General features: G+C 34.1%; 1 protein-coding gene across 1 annotated transcript in view; it reads right to left on the reverse strand.

Annotated features, from left to right (window-relative positions):
* Positions 1–21,953, reverse strand: part of SGCZ (sarcoglycan zeta) — a 459,941-nt gene that overhangs the window by 125,220 nt on the left and 312,768 nt on the right. Inside the window, exon 3 of the mRNA XM_035699786.2 lies at positions 373–460. Coding sequence (XP_035555679.2) covers positions 373–460 — 88 coding nt within the window. The remainder of the gene's footprint in view (positions 1–372; positions 461–21,953) is intronic.

The following is a 21,953-nucleotide window of genomic DNA, read 5'->3' on the forward strand; positions in this document are numbered from 1 at the left end:
TACCTAAAACAAAAGATACATAGACACATGATGTTATATCTCATGTGTTTTAGTCTGTTTACTATAACTTAACATACACTAGGAAGATATTTGTTAGGAAACTGGTGCATTTCATAATTCAAGAGTAATAACAACAAAATATATATAATTGTCTTATAGTAACATATTAACAAGAGTAAGAACTACCAAATAGAGGAAACCATAATTAACTTACGAAAAATAAAATCATATGCAAGATAGTTGGGATGAAAAAGAATGTCTAGCTTTATATTAGAGAAATAATATACTTTTGCTTTCCCTAATTTAAACAATCACACAAAGTTTTAAATGGAGTAAGATGGTCTGAGCAACCTTTACCCCCAAAGCACTCACCTACTGTCAGCTGTCCAGTTAACTGCCCCATGTGATTCCTTGCATTGACTGTTACATTCCTGTCAGACTGTAAGACCAGTGGACTATCCTGGGAAACATGTATAAAATAAAGAAATCAAATAAAAATAGAAATAGAGTCAAATTTAATATATACAACTATACTGCATTTGTTTGGGTATTACCAAAATTCTATTTCCTTGTTTTATATTAAGCATTTATTTTAACATCCCAAACACTGACTAAACAATATAAAACAATATGAGTGTTTCATAATGACTACTTGACAGGGTAGGGATGTTTCCACTTCAGAAAATGGACATTAACTATTTGATGCAGTAATTGCCAATTCCACCGATTATTGTCAGCACAACGTACAGGATAGTAACTCCTCCCCTCTCCATTTCCCAATGGAATATATGCCTACCTATGGAGATGTTTTAGACCCTACCCAAATGAGGAAGTTCGTTTTTAAGTTGAATTTGCAACTTTCAGATCCCAGCTTAAATGTCATCTTATCAAAATTGCCTCCCCAACAAATGCATTCAATCCCCAAACTCCCAGTCTCCATTTATTTTGTTCAAAGCATTTACCACAAGGCAGATTTATCTTGCATACGTATGTGTTTACTTAGTTTTGTTTGTTTATGTCACAAAAGGAAATGTCCATTTGACAGGGACCATGGCAGTCATCTGCATACAATTATATCCTCACTATTCAGCATACTGCTGAAAAATCTACTAGGTATTTACCAAGTGGGTAAGTAAATTTTCATAATAAATGATATTAACTTGTTTATTTACCTTATGTGGAAATGCCCTGTAAATCACAGAATGGTTTATATAGGGGGTATATAGAATATAAGAATGTAAGATGTTTGCCTGGAAGTTCTCATTTAGAATATTTAACCTTGACTATATGTTTACTTTTATCATTAATTTAACAGTGAAATAATTTATTGAATGATAATACCCACTGCCTTAGGAACCTGCATATTGGCCTTTTGCCACCACTACATAAGACAAGTAACTTACAGCTGCCTAAATTTTCATTTTTATGATCTATAACATAAGGAGGGTGATCATTTACAAACTGTCCATCCATTCCTTCATCAACTATTTATTGAGTGCTCACTGTGCATGCTGTAATGTCCTAGAGGTTTGAGACAGTTTAGTGATCAAAAGAGAACAATACCTGCCTTCATGGAGCTTTTAATCCAGGTAATAAAATTCTATGAAAATCTCTCCCAATACCATCCTTACACCTAGGTGATATGTCACTTCTATGTCAATGTAAACACACAAATGCTTTTATATACAAACCACATAAAAATTTTCATGATTAGGATTCGTGATTTGGATATACATAGACGGACTTTATAGGCTTTTTCCTAAAGCTGATTTGTACCACATCTGACTAGATGCAAAGCACTGAATAAAGAAATACACACACACACACACGTACACATGCACACATGAGCTTTATTTTAAAGTAAGTTTTGCTACTCTGTGTAAACTAAGATTTGATTTTTTAAAATAAATTTTCCACATTTTGAAGAATACATTTATTCTGTAAAGTGAGACCTGATTGGACAAAAGCCACTATAGTTAATTTCATTCTCTATGTTTATTACCATAATTCATTTCTTGTGCTACAAATCAAAAGTGTTATCTGTACAGTTTCCAAAAATGTAATTAGTCCATTTATTCCATAGGCATTCCTATACTACAGACATCCATCTTTGAAAATATCTAACGTATTTTAAATTAATTCCATCTTTCCTTTCAAACAATATGTTCAAATTCTGGTTACAGTATAGGCAATGGACTAAGGACTGTATACAATTATAGCCAGTAAGGATACTGCACAAGGAACATGGTTCTTAAAAGCACACAAAAATTCTATTTTATGTTAGTAGAATTAATTACATGTAACTCACACATTTAAAAAGGGGTTTTGAATCAAATAAAATTAATGTGAAAGGAAGAAACAGCAGATGCCATAAAGTAGCTTGTAGTTCAAAATACCATAAAAATATATTGACTGAAATTTAATTCAGATTGTTTTAATATTTTTATGAAATAAAATATGTAACGAATGTTTAGATTTTTAAAAGTTGATGACAGTATATGCTTTTATTTGCTTTGCTAAGCCTAAATTTCTGTGAACTATAGCATAAAAAGCATAACCTTTAACATTGTATAATTTCAAAACAATGTATGTATATTAAAATAATTATTGCCTTACTAAATATTTTAAGATGAGAGAATAGTCCTTTATAAAAGGCAATAAGAATTTCATCTGACTTAGTAGAGAGTTAGACTTGAGCTGGAAGTGAAAGTTTAATCATTATATGTCTTTATTTATAATATTTCAATCTACTTTTCTCTTACCATAACCATAGAAATGAGGTTCTCCCCTTGGCATTCATTCCTTCTCTTAACATGAGTCCACTAAATTTCCCTTCAGAATTAAATATTTATATCCAGATTTAAACTTCACTATGATAAAAGTAGCAATGTTTTTACTAAAACTCGAATCACGTACCTATCAGGGTAATGAACAATTCTCTATGCAGTAGTCACATGGACATTAATATATTATTATGTTATACCGACTTGTTAAAATAAAATTAACTGAATCAAAACAAGTGACTATTGGGGTGCCTGGCTAGCTCAAATGGAAGAGAATGTAACTCTTGATCTTGGGGTCATGAGTTTGAGCCCCAAATTGGGGGTAGAGATTGAACAGGAGAAAGAAAGAAAGAAAGAAAGAATGAATGAATGAACAAACACTTAAAGACAACAATTAGTTTTGTTAAACGAAATGTAATGCATGTGAGTTCATCTTCACTGAAAAATCACAGTATCATTTTCTGCATTATATATCAGTACAATAACATCTCTGGGGCTTAGAACCATGGCTTATGGATGACCCTGTACTAATTAAAATATACATATGTGATAAAAAACACATGATAAAAATGATAGCAATACCTAAAGAAGATACAATCATTATCCATCTGTAAATCTAATACTAAGCACTTTTCATTTAAGTAAAAATTAGTACCAAAAAAGTGACATTTAAGAATGCTTTATATCTCCTTTCTTGTGTTCATCTCAATCTCCACTAAGGAATCATTGCTTTCCACTCTCTGCTCTACATTCCCTCCTTACAGTCCTTGGCATAACATTCTTGTATTTCAAGACTTTGAAAGCTGGGGTCCAACTTCAGACATTAAAAGAAACCTAGCAGTACTCTGTTAGAGCTTATTCTTGCTGAACACAAAGGAAAGAAGCTGATTCGGTAGTATCATCTGATGGAGTTGGAATAAGACATACTAAATTCTGTGTAAGGGTAAGTAAGTAGGTGGTGTATTATTCCGCACAATATACTAATAAAAATATCTTTATGGAGAAATAAAAGGCTGCATCTTTTGATTCAAATATCTGCTCTCCAAAACCAACAGATTTCTTATGGCAGGTATTACGGTGAGTATATCACAGTGATTTGGAGCTGCCTGGCATATTGGCTGTAACTCTCAGAAACCCCTCTGCCTTCTTAGCTACTCTTGAGACAAGCATGTTGGAGACAGGGAGAAAAGAACTGGTACCATGAAGGGGACCTGAAGCCCCCATTTATGATTCATCATGCACACCTTCTTTATGCCGAAGGCCTGAATGAAACCTTACTAATAGTTTTAGGAAAATAATGCAATATTTCTTATTTCAATGTTTTTGTCAGAGGCAGTGCAAGTGACTAAGGTAAAAAAAAAAAAAAAAAAGACTCTTTTCTTCTCATTTGCTTATCTTAAACATTTACTGATTACCTGCAGTGTGTCCAGCTATTTGCTAGTTACTGGGTAAAACAACAGAAACAAGGGATACTCACTTTTTTTTCTTCTGGAGTTCATAACCTACCACATAAAGCTAGACAATAACCACATAAATTTAAAAAAAACAAAAACAAAACAATGAAAAAACCCAGAGAATGCTACTAGTGGTAAGCTGTTGTAATGGAGACTTTTCTCACAAAGTATCAGTTTTACTGATCTCCACATCAGTTTTTGTGCACATATTAGGTGTTGTATGTATAGAAGGCATTTCAGCTTCAGATACTTGTCGTTTCACCCCTATTAAGTTGTAGATATAGTTGTCATAGGAGCAGCAGCTAGCACCTACTGGCACTTCCTCGCGCCAGACTCCATTCTAAACACTTTACAGGTATGAACTCATATTGTCAGTTGCTTAAAATAAAACCACCCATGAAAGAATCAAAAACTAAACAGGTTGCAAGACAGACAGTGCACCCCCTGTTTGAGTTCAAATGGTAAGTCTGCCAAACACCTTCTGCTTGGGTTGGCAAATCATTCAACATCTCTGTACTGTGATTCCTTCATCTGCAAATAGGGCAATAACACAGAATTTTGGGGCTTTTTATAAGGAATTAATGAGACCATATACACAAAATACTTCAATTAGTAGCTAGCCTTTGCTAAAGGAACTATTAGTGTTTGCATTTATTATTTATTCCTCACTGTAATTATAGTATTCTACTAATAATAGTACCAGCTACTATCACTTCTGTTTTGCAAATGAATAAACCTCCATAAAGAAAGTATAAGTCACTTGCTCTAAATCACACAGGTAATAACCTACAGACGAAGTATTTGAACCCAGCAATTTGAACTAGAATCTCCCACTGAGACACTGCCTCTTTGGTGGTGATTAAACTCTAGGCTTTCTACAATGTCATACCAAAATGTGAAAATAAGTTTAAAACATAAGTGAAGAAAGCATGATTTAAAATTAAACACTGCAATCTCTAAAAGGACAATCTGACACATACACTGTCTTGGAATGTAAGACGTGAGCTCCGCACTGCCAATCATCCATGTTTCAGTAAGAGTCTGGTTCATGTTGCCCTATTTTGTTTTCTCAGGTTCTAGAGCAAGAGTATATGACCCTGAACTGCCCTCTATACACATATTTTAGAATGTATCACTTATGAGAGTCTCCCTACTTGTTATACTGAGAGAGAACATAATTAATGATCCATCGTGTTTGGTGCAAATGGCATGAATTTGACATGTCATTCTCGAATTTATACAGTTTGGCCTGAGGTTTACCAGGTGAAGTTTCTCATCTTCAATGACAGAAATGTTATAAATTTGCAATAAGCGTATATCACTCCCCAAATCCTCTATTTTGCTTTTCCTCAATATTCAATCAGCTATGTTAGAACTGTCTCTTCAATATCCCTTTCTTGTTTTTTGTGTAACCATCCCCGTAACTGACTCATAACTCACATTGCAACAACGACATTCTCCTGACATTAATTCTTCACATCCAATGGTATTTTTCTAAAACATCTTTAAAGACATTGGCATGTTGGAATTAAAACAAAACAAACTAAAAACATCTACTGATTCCTTATTCCCAGCTTGGAGAAAAAAAATCACATTCCTAACATATAAGATACTAATTTATAATATGATCCAATTCTGTTTTCTAGCTTGGTTTCATACCCCTTCACCAGACAGAATGACACAAATTTCCCATGTTTCTGAATGTATGCTACTTCCGTGCCTTCTCATCTTATGTTCCCCATGCCTGAAATTCTTATCCACTTCTCCATAATTGGCAAAATTATAGATATTTTTCTAGTTCCAGCTCACAGTTAGATCGCTTGTGAAGCATCCGTGCTCTTCCAGAATTAAAATCCACCTCCCACTCACCAGTTTCTCAATCAGCGTTGATGTCTATCACGGTACTTGTCACAAGATTTTTGCCTTGCTTTGTTTTGATCGTTCCTTTGTTTATATCCTCCGTTAGACTGGACTGTCCTGAAAGCACAGTGTGTTGTCATTTTCTTTTACACATGCAATCTTCTGAACGCATAGTTTGTGTCCTGCTTGGCACCTAGTTCATGTTCAATAAATGTCTGCTGAGTGAATGAATTGAACTGAGCACATTTACAATATAATGCACTCGGGCTACCTGTGTTTGCCTGCATTTGTGTTCAGGCCACACAGAACTTAACCAAGCTCTTGCAAACTTTTTTCCCCACCACAGCAAGGTTTCTACAAAACCATGTATGTGGAACAAGTCCTATCACATTATGATGTGATTTATAGTCATTATCTCTGCACAAGGCAGACTTCATCCCTTTCCCTAAGCATTTGATCCACTTAAGAAGCTGAAAAACAAGCAATTTTTTAATTTTTTGGTTAAGAAAACAATTACTTGAAATTTTGTTTCCTTCAGAATGCAAAGCAGAAGTACTGACCATGAAAAGGAATCTTATCTACAGATGTTAAATTAACTTCCTCAAATTCTCAGTGCTCACATCTTAACCTGAATATGAAGTAGTGAAGGGGAGAGAGCATAGATTCACCAATCAGCTTTTCTGTGCTTCTACAGAAGCACAATATTTTATTCCAATACTTTTATTGAGAATGCATCATTTTCATTAGTTTTTTTTTGTTGTTATAAATTATTAAGGCATGGAGGTCACTATAAGGAATATCTTGTGAGAATGACCTATGACTTCTAGGATGGCTCTTCTAGCTCCTTCTTGCCTCTGTAAAGCCACACAGTAAACAAAGTAGTCTCCACATACTCCTCCTGAGGGCCACCTTATCCCAACTGCTATGGATGACTGTATCTTCACAATAATGCCACCAGGAGCAGTTTTGCACACAAGGTCCATTCACAGGGAACCTTCGGAGATCATGCCACTGTTTATCATTCAAATTGTTCCAACTCAACCTTTATCCATGGATAGGCTTAGAAAACGAATGCTTCTTGAATCAGTATCCTAAAAGGGAAAGGTATTATCTTTACCTAAATTCATAAAGATCCATATCAATGAAAGGCCACTGTTGCTTTAACCAGGTGACATTAAATTCTCAGGTGACATTCACTGCACCAGGGAAATAGTTTCTTCTTTCCATCTCTTTGTTGAGTTCCTGCTTTGCCTTTTTAGGTACTCTTTCAGTTTCTTCAGGCTGATTTTGCCTTCCCAGGAGTTTGAGGGTGCCAACCTTTTGTTCACTCTCTGCCTAACAAGAGCCTGAATGACGTCTACCCCAGTTGATGAGGTAAAGGAGACTGGGGGTTGCCTCACTAGAATGTATAAATTGTACTCACTCTGACAGGCAGAAAGAAACTTCAGAGAATATGCAAGTATCTTCTGTTTAACTGGTTCATATGCCCTAAAAAATTAAGAGAATCAATCCTCTTAAATCACTTATTTATATGGAACAAGGACCTATTTAAGTTTTCTAGAAATGGAACTAACCAATGATGAATTAGTAAGTATTTCAGGACAAGGACAATACAAAGCTTTCCTACTTTTTTTGTAATGAAATACTACAGGGTATGCTACATAAGTGTTGGTAAATGAAACAGACTTTATCTCATATAAATGCAAAAGATGAGGAAAAATAGAGAGTTAAGCAAGGTGGTATGTCTCAATTAAATTGCTTTTCTTTTACCTTGCTTGAAATTGGCACTAAAGAAGGGCATTCTTAAAATATTTAAAAAAATGCCTATGTTGAGGAAGGGAATGGGGTAGAGAATGTGAAAGAAAAATAATTTTTGGATTTCACTTAGAAATGTCTTCATTCTTATTAGTTAAGTTTCTTCTAGTTAAAAACAGGAAAAACAACAAGAACAATAACAACAAATCTTTCTCTTAAATTCTAGTTGGTTGATGAAGCACTTCTAGTATCCAAAATAATAGGACCAACTTTTAATTGATTATGTGTATATGGCACGCATGCCTATGCGTGTGCATCTATGCTGTTACTGAAACAGCTGAGAGAAATCAGAAATATTATGATTATGACAAACATTTTTCCCTAGTAACAAAAGATAATGGGGTGACAAAATAGTTAATAAGAAAAACATTTGGTTATAAAATTAAATAAGTACAACACAATTATAGTACCTGTGATGGTTACTTTAATATATCAACTTAATGCGGTCAGGGGTACCCAGATATTTGGTTAATCATTATTCTGGGTGTATCTGTCAGATTTTTTTGAATGAGATTAAAATTAAAGTTAGTAGACTGAATAAAGCAGATTGCCTGCCTCGATGTGTATTCGCCTCACATCCATCAAGGACCTAAATAGAACAAAAGAGATGGGTAAGATAATTTGTTCTTTGTGCCTGAATGTCTTTGAACTGGGACATCAGGCTTCTGCTTTCTGACTCAAACTCAGAGTAGAATTTATACCATCAGCTCTTCTGGTTCAGGTCTTTAGACTTGGACTAGAACTATACCATTGGTTCTCCTGGGTCTCCAGCTTTTTTACTGCAGATCCTAGGACTTCTTAGCATCCATAACTATGTGGGCCAATTCCTTATAATAAATATATAATTATACATATTATTATAAAATAATATAATAATGCATATATTTTAGAGAGAAAGATAAAGAAAACCTATAATAGGTTATAATTTTTGTGTAGATAATTTTTGTATTTGATTTATCTCACAAAAACCTATATATAGACTCTCCGGAGAATCCAGACTAATATAGTATCCATATTAATTACTAAAGGAACATGGTAGAAATATGTATATGAATATTAGGCATAAAACTGACCCTTAGATGGCATGTATTGTGATTGTATGATTATCTATGATTTTCCATGTTTTGAAACATTTTGCTAACTATGGTTATACCTTTGATAAGACAACTGTGCAAATATATGCATATATATAGATATATGTGTGTATATATATGTATATATATGAATAAATCCTCACTCAATTTGTATAATCATTACTTTGAAAACCTATAGCAATTTTCATCTTTTCTTTGTCAACTAAATAAAATGGTAGAAAGTATCCCTGGGATTACTTTTTCAAAGGACAATAGCACTTTCAAGCTTCTGACATTTTTTTTTTTTATGTTAAGATAATATAAGGAATAATCTTTGGTCTCTCTTTTTTATTCCCTTGGTCTCTTAACAGGAAAATCTAATGACAACAGGTTTTTGGGCTAGAAGAAATGTGAAATTAATTATACTTTTTTTGCTGTATAAAAATGGTAACCTAAGCATCTGTGGTCAGTGAACATCTAGAATATGTCAGACCAATTAGCACATGACAGGACTACAGAAATTACTCTAACCTGATTCTTAGAACTTTGTAATGCTCATACAAATCATCTGAGGATCTTTCTACATTCAGATTGGGGTGAAGCCTGAGACTCTTCATGCCTAACAATCTCCCAAGTGATACCATGGTACTTATCTGCAGATGACTGAATAGTATGGGATCTGTTTGGTTGAGGTGTAGGAATAGAGAGCTACTTACTAGAAGCTTCTATATATTTTTTTTAATTTTTATTTATTTATGATAGTCACAGAGAGAGAGAGAGAGAGGCAGAGACACAGGCAGAGGGAGAAGCAGGCTCCATGCACCGGGAGCCTGATGTGGGATTCGATCCTGGGTCTCCAGGATCACGCCCTGGGCCAAAGGCAGGCGCCAAACCGCTGCGCCACCCAGGGATCCCCTAGAAGCTTCTATATTTACAGTGTGGCCTGAACCCATAGATCAAGCAGAAAATTGCAGCTGTCTCAGAAAAATTAGTTTTGAACTATTCCCCACAGCATGGCAAGCCTATGTTTAACCCACAGATTTATAAATTAGGATGTGTTTGCCCTCTGCTTCCCAACCTCCATGGGAAACACTAACCCGTGACATTTTTTTCCTGTGCACACAGCAGTCAGGCAATGTTTTCTATTCTTTCTTGTAGATGGTATGGCCATACAACCAAAGTTGTAGTCAGGGAAATACAGGCAGAAGTGATATAAGATATTTGTAGGCCTGAACTACCAAAGCCTGCCAGCCGCATGCTAACTTTTCTGTTTCAGGCCTCAGGTGTTGTGGCACAAAGCGTGGAGAAAACCTAGGCCTCTAAATGGCTGTGTGGGTCTGGGACACCAGTCTTATCAATGCTACCTGATTGGGAACTGACAGATAAATCATTTTTGTATTTGAATTAACTGATGAGATACCAGAATTATTTGTTAATAGGAGTATGCCTATTCTGATACAGTATCCTTCATTTTCTTCTAGAAGGAGGTGACCATCTCAGTGTGTCCACCCAAGGCCACCCCACCTCAGTGCCCTCCCTCCCTGTCTTAAATTTTCTCCACATTCCTCTCCTTCAATAATCATACTGACATTTCTCATAACACTGATAAACTTTCAGAACATTATGATGCTACAGATTGATTTGTTAAATGATACACTTAACAGAGATATTTAACAGTGTATTTTTCTCTTAGGAGTAATTAATCAAAATGGTTTCATTTAGAGGTAAGATTAGCAAAGTTTTTCTTAAAGGGACACATAGTGAATACTTTAGACTCTATAGATCACACAGTCGCTGTTGCAACTATTCAGATCTTCTTCTTTAGCTCAAAAGTAGCCTCAAGCAAGACATGGATGGACATGTCTGTATTGCACTAAAATCTCATTAAAAAAAAAAAAAGGCAGACATTTGCATACACAGTTTACTGACTTCTGACCTAAAGAGTCTCTGATGGATTTCAGATCTTAAAGTTTTAGCAACTACGGACCCAATAATTTTCAAAATAATGTTAATATCATAATAATTCTATCTTTGAATGATTTTTAAATATAGTGTTAACTTGACATGTTGTTTGTATTTCCTCTCTTATTATTCCAGTTGTTTCCTAAACATTATTATATTAGTATTTCAATATTCTGTACCTGAAAATTCTAATTGCAGAAATAATTTAGAGAGCTAAGTTAGGGAATCATTGTTTGTGTTGAATTTGTCTTGTGTTGGCCCATTCCCGTTTTGTTTCTTTTTGTCATTTTGTTGTTTCTTTTGTCTTTTTGTCATTTGATTTTGTCATTTGTTGTTTAGCCCATGGTTAACATATAAGAATTTCCAGGGGCCTGGAGTAAGGAAGTATCCTTCTGGAGAAGATTTGTGTTTGCTCCTGCTAGACACTGGAGGACCGTGCCTATCTGGGATGATATGAATTCAAGAGGGCAGGACAACATTTACAAATTCACAAAGGACAAAGTATTTGTAATTGTAATGGCCTGATGTTTCTTATGCTATTCAGCTGGTTCTTAATTCCCATGGCTTGAAGTTATAGGTATAGTTAATTATTATTATGGGAAACTCTGATTTCACTTTTCACAGCCTCTTATCTTTTCAATTCTCTTTTTTCTTTGTTTTTTTTTTTTAACTTATGGTTTCTCTATTAATGAATGAAAACATTCAATCATATACATATAGGTTGTGTGGGACTTTATTTTAGGATAGAGAGTCCGCAAATCTACTAGAAGTCACAGTTCTCATTATATACCATTTTTACATAAAAATAAGCTTATTATTCAAAAATATACAAAAGAAGCTTAAAGTCAGGATCCCTAGGTGGCTCAGAGGTTTAGCGCCTGCCTTCCGCCCAGGACATGATCCTGGAGTCTCTGGACAGAGTCCCACATCAGGATCCCTGCATGGAGCTTACTTCTCCCTCTGCCTCTCTCTCTCTCTCTCTCTCTGTGTGTGTGTGTGTGTCATGAATAAATAAATGAAATCTTTAAAAAAAAAAAAAGAAGCAGCTTTAAGTATAGAGAGGAGAGGTGAGAAGAAATAAATGTAAAATAAACTATGCTTATTTTTAAGGATAGAATGGTGAGTGACCTGAAGTTAGACAAGCAGGTATCTGGAAACATCAGATCCTTCTAAAAAGTAAGGATGCATGTGTGTGTATGTGCTCCTGTGTGAAGGACTAATGTTTGCAAATTCAGAGTTTATACACTGCAAGATTACCAGTGAAGTCATAAACAACTATGATCCATTGTATATGATAATAGCAGAGCACATACTGTTCATTTTGGTTGCTAGTCATTCTTAAAAATAAATTTTAATAATATTTCCTACAAAGATTAGTGGAATTCATACTTGAAGAAAGCAATCTTTATCGGTGTCTCAAAGTTGATCCATTATTCAAAAAGTATTTTTTAAATCACAGAATTAGAAAACATTTTGCAGAGTAAGTTATCTATATTAAGCCTATAGAAACAGCTAAAAACTTCCATATGTAATAAATTAATCAATTTAATATTAGTGAACATTGGACTAAAGGGATTTTTTTCTATTAAAGTGTAGAATTTGTGACATGAAATCTGTGGATTTTTGGAAGTCATTTTTACATGTAAAAAGTATTACAGTTTTTCTTAATTGTTCTATTTTCCATATAAAATAAAAGACAGATGCTATTTGAAAAGCAAACACAGAGGAGCAAAACATAAAATATTTATGCTTTTACTAAAATGGTACTTCTTCCAAAAGGATATTAAGTGTTTATAAAGTTAAACACAATGTTAAATTGGGCACTAAAATTTATAAACGAATCTTATATGGCCTTTTAAAGTCTGAGAAAAAAATGTCCAATCCTGCTTTTTATGGCATTATTGTTTATATGTTGCTACAGTTTCGCAAATTTTTGTTATTTTCATTATACTTTTTGGAATGAATAAGGCATAAATAGAAAAATAATGCATCATAAGTAAATCATGTTAATATGCATAAGCACATATTTAACAGGAGATAATAAATGCTGTGATAATTTAAATTGATACCAAGCAACACCAGAAATCCAGATTTAAATACACATAGACATAGATAAGGATAGATAGGTATATTTACATATTCAAGACCAATAAAAAGATAACTTCCTTCAATATCTTTTTTTTAAGATTTTATTTATTTATTCATGAGAGAGAGAGAGAGAGGCAGAGACACAAGCAGAAAAAGAAGCAGGTTCCATGCAGGGAGCCCAACGTGGGACTCGATTCCGGGTATCCAGGATCACGCCATGGGCTGAAGGCGGCGCTAAACTGCTGAGCCACCCGGGCTGCCCTTCAATATCTTTTAAATAATGAAATGGCAGAGGTTTTTGGTAGCTGTTTGAAATAAGAATCTTGTAGACATTTTGGTTGAACCTAGGCTTTTATTTTTTTTCATTTTTACAAGATTTATTTATTTTAGAGAGTGAGTGAGAGCTTGAGTGGGGGAGGGGCAGAAGCAGAGGAGAGGGAATGAAGCCAACTCCTTGCTGAGTGTGGATTCCCATGTGGGGCTTGATCTCATGACACTGAGGTCATGACCTGAGCTGAAACCAAGGATCAGCTGCTTAGCCTACTGAGCCACCCAGGTGCCCCAGAGTTAGGCTTTTAAAATATAAACCATCCAAAGCAGTAAGGTTGTATTATTAAAAAAAAAAAGTGCCATTAATTACTAGATCATGTTATATTTTTGAAAGGATTACCTTATATCCTAGCAGTGAATATGAGTATTAAGCAATCATTTACATATTGTTAAGATAACTTTAGCAAAATACTATCTTATCCACATATGAAGATTATAATGGAAATAATTACAAAGTACGTATGTTCTTATGAGGAAGAAAAGGACATTGTTTTATTTCAATTCAGTTTTTCTGGACACCAAGTTACACCACTAATCATTAGTCTGGCATATTTCATTACAAATATGGACCAGTGCATTAATTCTCTCTACATTGAAACCTTCTACATATGCTGTCTACATCCCTAATCTCCCAGGAACCTTCTAATTATGTATTAAAACAAAGTTAAAATCACACTGAAAGGATAATTCTGAACCCTAGACTAACTCTTTTAGAGATCCACTTGACATTCTAAATGACCAAGGTTAGTTAACAGGTTCTAGATTAACACTAGATTTAGAGGTTATAGGTACAGTAAATTAACAGACAAGATAGGAAGAATTATAACAACAGGCTTACTCTTTCTCCAAATAAACTAAGTGCTGAGATGATATCAAGTAATAAACAGCATTCAAAATTCATCTAGTGATAGTGAGTTCTTACAGAGTACATTCAATATAACATGAAATAACATAAATGTTTCACTGGATCAATACAATATGCCAATGATTAGTTTACCTGCAAGCAGGGAAAACAGGTATTAAACTAGTTTCCACATGTTCAGGTAATTCAGACAAACTTTTGTGATCTTCAAGTGTGAAAATTATGTAAGTCATGATAGAAATAAATGAGAAATAGGTCAGTTTATAGAAACTATTGCAGCGACATGCCTTTGCCTTCTTCATGCTGGCAACCTAACATCTAAAAATCATTAGACATTCTAAATAATGCACCATAATGCAAAAGCAGAGAGCAGGCTTTTAACCTTGCAAAATGTTCAATAAGCAGCCTAACCATCATCATGACATATACTTGGCTGCATCTTTGTGTTTGATTCCAGAGTGTGCTAAAACCTTACCTTCTATACTTTAGGCACTTATGTTATGAAAAGACATTTAGCCTTATGTAACCTTCAGTATATGAATTTGAAATACCACATTTTACAAAACAAATGCAATTTTCAGATTGTCGTGGAGTATTCCAATTACACTATATGTAAAAGTTATACTGGATTTATTAAAAAGGACACATGAATAGAAGTAAGCCCACAGAAATGTTTAAGCAAAAACCAAGCTATGTTCCTTTAGAAAACAAAGATACATTTTACAAAATGAAACTTCACTAAATACTTTTTTAAAAATATTTTATTTATTTATTCCTGAAAGACACAGTGAGAGAGGCAGAGACATACACAGAGGGAAAAGCAGGCTCCCGATGTGGGACTCAATCTGGAGACCCTGGGATCATGCCCTGAGCTGAAGGCAGATGCACAACCACTGAGCCACCTGGGCATCCCAAATTTCACTACGTTCTTAAGCCATTAGATGCTTTGCTCAAGCAGAATTGTATTCCCTCACCTCTCTCTAACACATAGCTAGCTAACTGAGCTGGTACTTGAAATGAGTAGAATGATACTTAGTAAAATATTTAAAAAAGAAAGTCCTTCTCTAAACAAATAGATTCAATAAATTTTTAAGGTAAATAAATATTTTGATAATATATGTTCTTGTTATTATAGGGTGACTTAATGTAGTGTAACTTCTTTGGAAGTTGAGGCATATAGGATCTATCTATCTATCTATCTATCTATCTATCATCTATCTATCTATCTATCTAATCTATCTATCATCTATCATCTATCATCTATCTATCTAGAAACTGAAGGTCTATAATGAGTTTACTCCCTTAAAAAGTTTTGCTAAGCGTAAAATTTTATCACCCTCTGTAAAACAATGCAAAGCCAATCGGCTCACTTGGCTCAATGCCAAGTATAAGCTGCCTATTTGGACAACTAGATGCTTTATAGTTTTTCTTAAATTTACTTGTCAATATATTGACCAAAATGTAATGCTAAGAATACCAAACCAACAATTGAAGGGTGATAAAAGAATGATCAAACCCTTTTCAAGTTGAGTATTCACCCTAGGATAGAGTAACAGTCTCCACAAATTGTCAAATAAATTATTCAGTTTCATGGGGGTACAGATTCTTTCTTTAGAGAATACAAAGAATATATTAAAAGTCAACAAGAAATTTTAAGACTGTCAGAGGAGTCAGTTAACCCCCAGAAGGGGAAAGCAAAAGTAATATTAAAGAAAAATCACTGAATTTTCAAGGTAAAAATACTCCTGAAAGATGTGTTATTATTGAACACATTGAAATCAAAATAAGTAAATTATGTGTATCCTAGTCCTACCCTAATCAATTGAAACATGATGAAAGAGGCACTCACAGAGATGATAGGACACAGTTCTTCAGAGAATTTGAAATATAACAACATTATTCCTTGGATGATCATATGGTTATCAATTAGTAGAAGTCTATATAAATTCCATTCCATCAACCATGAATTGAATGAACATCCATTTTCTTCATCAAATCAATGATAATTTTAAAATGTCTAAAAAATGCACTAGGCTATTTTTCTCTTAAATAAGCATTTCCTGAAGAATAAGAAGATGGATTCATTCAGGAAATGCTCCATATGAAAACATGAATATTTTTTCCTTTTGTTTTGTTTTCATTATTGTGCTCTGAGTCTAATGAAATTGGTGGTGCTCCTAAACACTACATAGTAATAATAATAATGACATTTTGAAACTTTCTTAAACTAATTGTAGAACGCAAATGAAAGTGTAGTAGTTTATGAGAAAAAAACACAGAAGGGCACAGTACTATGTTTTACTCTTCTGAAAAGATTTAAAAGATCATTAATACTACTACTGTGAAGATTTGTATTTTCATGTTTGTGTCCTATCTCTAACAATGTCCATAAGAAAAGAAAAGGATATTTTTTATGTCAGTCTCTAAATCCTAGGGCCTTAAGATACGTAAACCTTTCTTACTTATCCCAAATCATCAAAACCATCATATTGTTAAAAAGTTTAGCCTTGGGGCACTGGGTAGTGCAGCTAATTAAGCTTCCAACTCTTGCTTTCAGCTCAGGATTATGAGGTCTCCCTCTCCCTCTGCCCCTCCCACTTATGCTCTCTTTCTCTCTAATAAATAAATAAATTTTTAAAAGTAAAATAAAAATAAATAAAAACTTAGCCAAAGGGTATGATTCTAAGTGGCACTTTTTTTTAAGATTTTATGTATTAATTCATGAGAGACATGGGAGAGAGAGAGAGAGAGAGAGAGAGAGAGGCAGAGACACAGGCAGAGGGAGAAGCAGGCTCTATGCAGGAAGCCTGAAGTGGGACTCGATCCCGGGTCTCCAGGGTCACACCCTGGGCTGAAGGCAGCGATAAACGACTGAGCCACCCGGGCTGCCCTCTAAGTGGCACTTTTAAGACAGTTCTCAGAATATCCTAGAAGGGATGGATAGGCCAGAAAGACTATATTGGAATTAGGTTGGACCACTATATATTTATCTAAACCCCTGTCCCAGGCTACTTCATCTGACTCCTTTTGGGTGCCAACCTTGAATACCTAGTATGATTATGAAAACCGAAGACACTGCAGTAGGAGCCTCACTTCTGATACTCCGTTAAGTCATTTTAGGTTTATATCATATTTATATATGTGCCTGCCCCATTTATTTTTTTAAAGAGGATTAAACAATTATTTCTTTCATAGACGTGGCTGAAACTCAAAGACCAAGCAGTTTTATTTATATTTTGGCCAGTGCTAATACTATCTAGTCCTTGTTAGTCTTGCAATTCTTGAAACAGGCTAAAGAAAGTGCAAAAGTCTGAAATACTACCAGTTTTTATAAATTGAACCAAAATATGATCCATTACCATGAGACAGAGACTATTTCCATATAATTATAACAGGCATGGTCCTAGTCTGTAAGGGTCTTATATTTTGGTGAGTAAGACAGTAATGCAATAGAGTAAAGAAATACAATGAGTGAAATGAGTAAAATACCACGAATACAAAAGATGGAAAAAATACAATGTTTTACGAAGTCCTATGGGAGTACTAAAATGACTCACCTAATAATACACAAGGACATGGCTAAGGAAGGTTTTCTTCAAGACATAATGTTTGCACTGAATGCCAAATAATGTGTAGAAAGTAGCCAGGAGAATGTAGGGACCCAAGAAAAAAATGAAAAACATTTGTGGTAGTGGAAAGAGACCAAGTAAAGCCAGAACAACAACAACAACAACAAAAATGGAGAACTGAAATAAATGTATTTCTATGTCACAGAGAAAACTGTGACAGGAAACTTAGTGAAGAGTCAAGAAATCATGGGGGAACTGATAGGCCATTCTACTGAGTTTGGATCTTAAGCAAATGTGAGTCACTTGAAACCCTTCCAGTTGTCTATGGTCAAAGCAACTGATAGTAAAATTCATGAAGTCTGAGTAGATGAGTTAAAAATGAAATGAATTAAGTATACCTCAGAAACAGAGTTGTGGCATAGACCACTGATCATGAAGAGAACACTGGGATTATTATACCACAGTCCCTTAAAGTGGTGTAGGGAAGATGTTGAATGACATTATGAAGATCTAGACTGAGTTTCTTTCAGTGAATATCTAAATGGCTTGTGTGGAGGGACTTAGAAAAAAAAAAAAAAAAGGAGTTTAAGTGAGTCCTCAGACCTTAAAGGCTTACGGAGCATATCATTTTATGTTTTGTCTTAAGATGCCTTTGTTTTCTTATTTAATTTGAAATTTAATGAATGTGTTAGAAAATGCCCCATTAACATTTTCCCATTTTCCAGGTAATTTTGATAATTTTTAGTATATTATGGATCTAAGCAATATGCTTGACAATATGCACACTGGAGTACAATGTGTCCATCAAGTGACAGTTCCAATGCTAAGTAGTTCTGAGAAGGTTACATTACATTTCATAAGATGATAAAGGACCTCAAAATGAATATAAGATCAATGAGCAAAAGCTCATGGGATAAGAACAGTGAACATGAGCATTGCCATTATATTTTATTCATTCAGTCTGTCTAATAGTGCTACTATTCTATATTATAGGATGAGTTTTGCTGATATTTTGATAGGAAAAGTGATAATGAACTGGAAAAAGATCATGTGATATAGACAGTTTAAACAACTAAGCCATTTCCATTGTATTCTTCCATTATTGAAATCATATAGTCTCATGATGCTGTTATGTATAATACAGTTAATTTCTTCACTGCTTGCTGCTATGACAGATTTTTTGTTGCCACTGCTTTACTCCGGCTGCTTCAAGGAGGCCATGGTGATTAATGAGGAGCAATGGGATTGTAAAGATGGAACATTTGTAAAAGCTCTTCAGGGCCTCATTTTACTTCTCTGTATAGTGAGGAGGTTGGGTTCAGCGATCTAAAATATTTCCATTTTAATTGTTGTATACATTTAAGAGTCTTCCACAGCTTTTATTTACATATTCATTTTGTATTTACATCATATTCTCTGTTGAAAGTGTGAATTTTCTCTTCCTCTTTTTTTTATACCTGTTGCTAGGAAACAAATTTAGTCTCTTCAAAAATTGGTCAGCTCAGCATTTAAAAACATGTAATTCTATACTTCTATGAAATAAAGTTTTAGCTTAATTTCCTTTTATTTTAAAGTTTGGGGAAATTAACTTATTGTTCATATTTCTGCCGACTGACTAAAATTACAGTGGCTAATACCTACTATGATATTTTTAAAAATTTTAGTGATGGGCAGCCCTGGTGGCACAGCGTTTTAGCGCCGCCTGCAGCCCAGGGTGTGATCCTGGAGACCCTGGATTGAGTCCTGCGTCCGGCTCTCTGTGTCAGGCTCTCTGCATGGTGTCTGCTTCTCCTTCTAAGGCCTGTGTCTCTGCCTCTCTCTCTTTCTCTCTCTCTCTCTCTCTGTGCGTGTGTGTCTCTATGAATAAATGAATAAAATCTTAAAAAAATAAATAAAAATAAAAATTTTAGTGCTAAAATATAATGACAAAAATAAAAAAAATAATGCCAAAAATAAAAAGCACAATACTGGGATTGGTGTAGATAAGACATATAGAAATTACATATATATATATATGTTTCTCTACTGCCTTTCGTTTTGCTAGGTACTATTGTTGTACATGACTTTCCAGATTTCAAGTTGAAAAACTGGCTTTCTTTAAAATATTTGCTATAATCCAGTACAAAATTACTGCATTCATTAAAAATTTGCAGATAGCCTCTCATGATTCGTTTTTGATGTAATAATTAAGATTAGGAATAGTTTTTTTAACAAGTATCAGTGATGTATATTATTTGTAAAACCTGTTAATTTTATCACTGGCTTTTAATATCATAAGATAAATGCATTTTTTTTATGGTTATATATGTGTGTTTTTAGATGTGAGGAAGATGTAGAACAAAGACTATTACATTAAAACTGTATGCACATTTGCATTTATTACTCTTGTTCATTTTTTTTTAAAGATTTATTTAATTATTTTAGAGACAGAGAGATAGTACACACGAGTGGGGGAAGGGACAGAGGGAGAGAATCTCAAGAAGACTCCCCACTGAGAATGGAGCCCAACACAGGGCTGGATTTCATCCATGAGGTCACCACCTGAAGTGAAACTAAGAGTCGGACACTTCATTTAGTCACCCAAGTGCCCCTCTTCTCATTCTTTAATCAGTAGTTATGTAATTAAATATTCTTATAATAAACATTCCTATTTGAATGCTTGAAGTATATTAAATAATAGAATGTAACATTTGACTACAATGAGCAGAATGTGCATAATTAACTATGTTTATTTCAAATTATTGAGTGTATATGTTAAGTATATTTACAGGTTTGCATGACTCATACAATATTAATAGGGAATGAAAAATAAGGTAAAAGAGTATTAAAATAATTACACATAATTCAACTCTATATAATTAACACAATTCTGAACATTCTGTGCTTGCATATTCTTTATGAATATACAGTCACAAATGTTATTTCTTTTCATAATGATGGGGTTAATTAAACTATTGGAGATCAGTTTAAGGTTTTACCATAACATTACGCTGTAAAGACTGTCAAACATCAATATTATTTGGGAATATGATTTCAATAGCTCAAAAATCTTTCATCACAATATATTAATTTAATCAATAATTCCACTGTTGGATATTAAAGGATATCCACCTTTTGCTATTCTAAGTAATTCTGGTATAAATATTCTTATACTGTAATTATTGTGCAAATCTGTATTTCTTCAAGATAAATTTCCAGAAATAGAATCATATTGGCTTCCTTGTCTTCATACTATTTTTGGTTACTTCTCAATTACATATTCCATTAGAAATATATGCAGACCCTGGAATATCATGTGGAGCTCCTGTGTATTTACACAGTTCACAAGGTGATTCTGATGCACCCTCATAACTAAACATTCAGTTTCAACTTTCAGATGATCTCCATAACATAGATTGCCTTTGGGTCATTGATCTCTCTGACCGAGAAATTTCTGATGATACTGTAGCAAGTACCAAGTCAAAGTCAAAAGTCCTGGAGGACAAGGTGTCATGACATTATTCTGTGAATTTCAACAACCCCAGTGCATGTACAGATAAAGCCTAATGAGTAGAAGGCCACCTGACTGCGGACACAACACCCCTGGAGGCAGCCGAGGTTTGACTAGGTCAGTGATCTTCAAACACTTTTCCTGGGTATCCCTCAAGAAAGAACATACTTTCTCATATACATCTAGTTGACATTTAAATATTTAATTCTGCCTTAATAAGTATTCTTTGCTAACAGGAAATGAAAAATAATAAACATTTTATAAGGTAAAATAAAATGAAGAATAGCTGTAAGTGGAATAAATATTTGATGATGTTTTCATAAAAGTTTTTCATATTTTGTTTCAAATAGAGACTACATCTGAAAGAGATCATATAAAATTTTGTGTGAGTTTTTTTTAAGTATTTTGGGAAATGAGATGGTCCTGAGAAATATTCCAGTGACATTTTAAAAGCTACATTGCTTCCATTTTTCTGAATCTGGAGCATCCTGATAGGGGCCAACCTGCAGGCTGCACAGAAATAATTATAACAAAAGAAAAGACAGGAAGCCAAATGGGTTTAAGGTGCCTTGATTAGTCAATTAAAAATGCTTCCCTAAAACAGTATTTCAAATTATCCCTTTCTTCCTGTCTGAAGAAGGGTTTTTATAACTTCTGGACATTATGT

This window comes from Canis lupus, chromosome 16 (assembly GCF_003254725.2).
Source record: "Canis lupus dingo isolate Sandy chromosome 16, ASM325472v2, whole genome shotgun sequence".
NCBI classification, from domain to species: domain Eukaryota; kingdom Metazoa; phylum Chordata; class Mammalia; order Carnivora; family Canidae; genus Canis; species Canis lupus.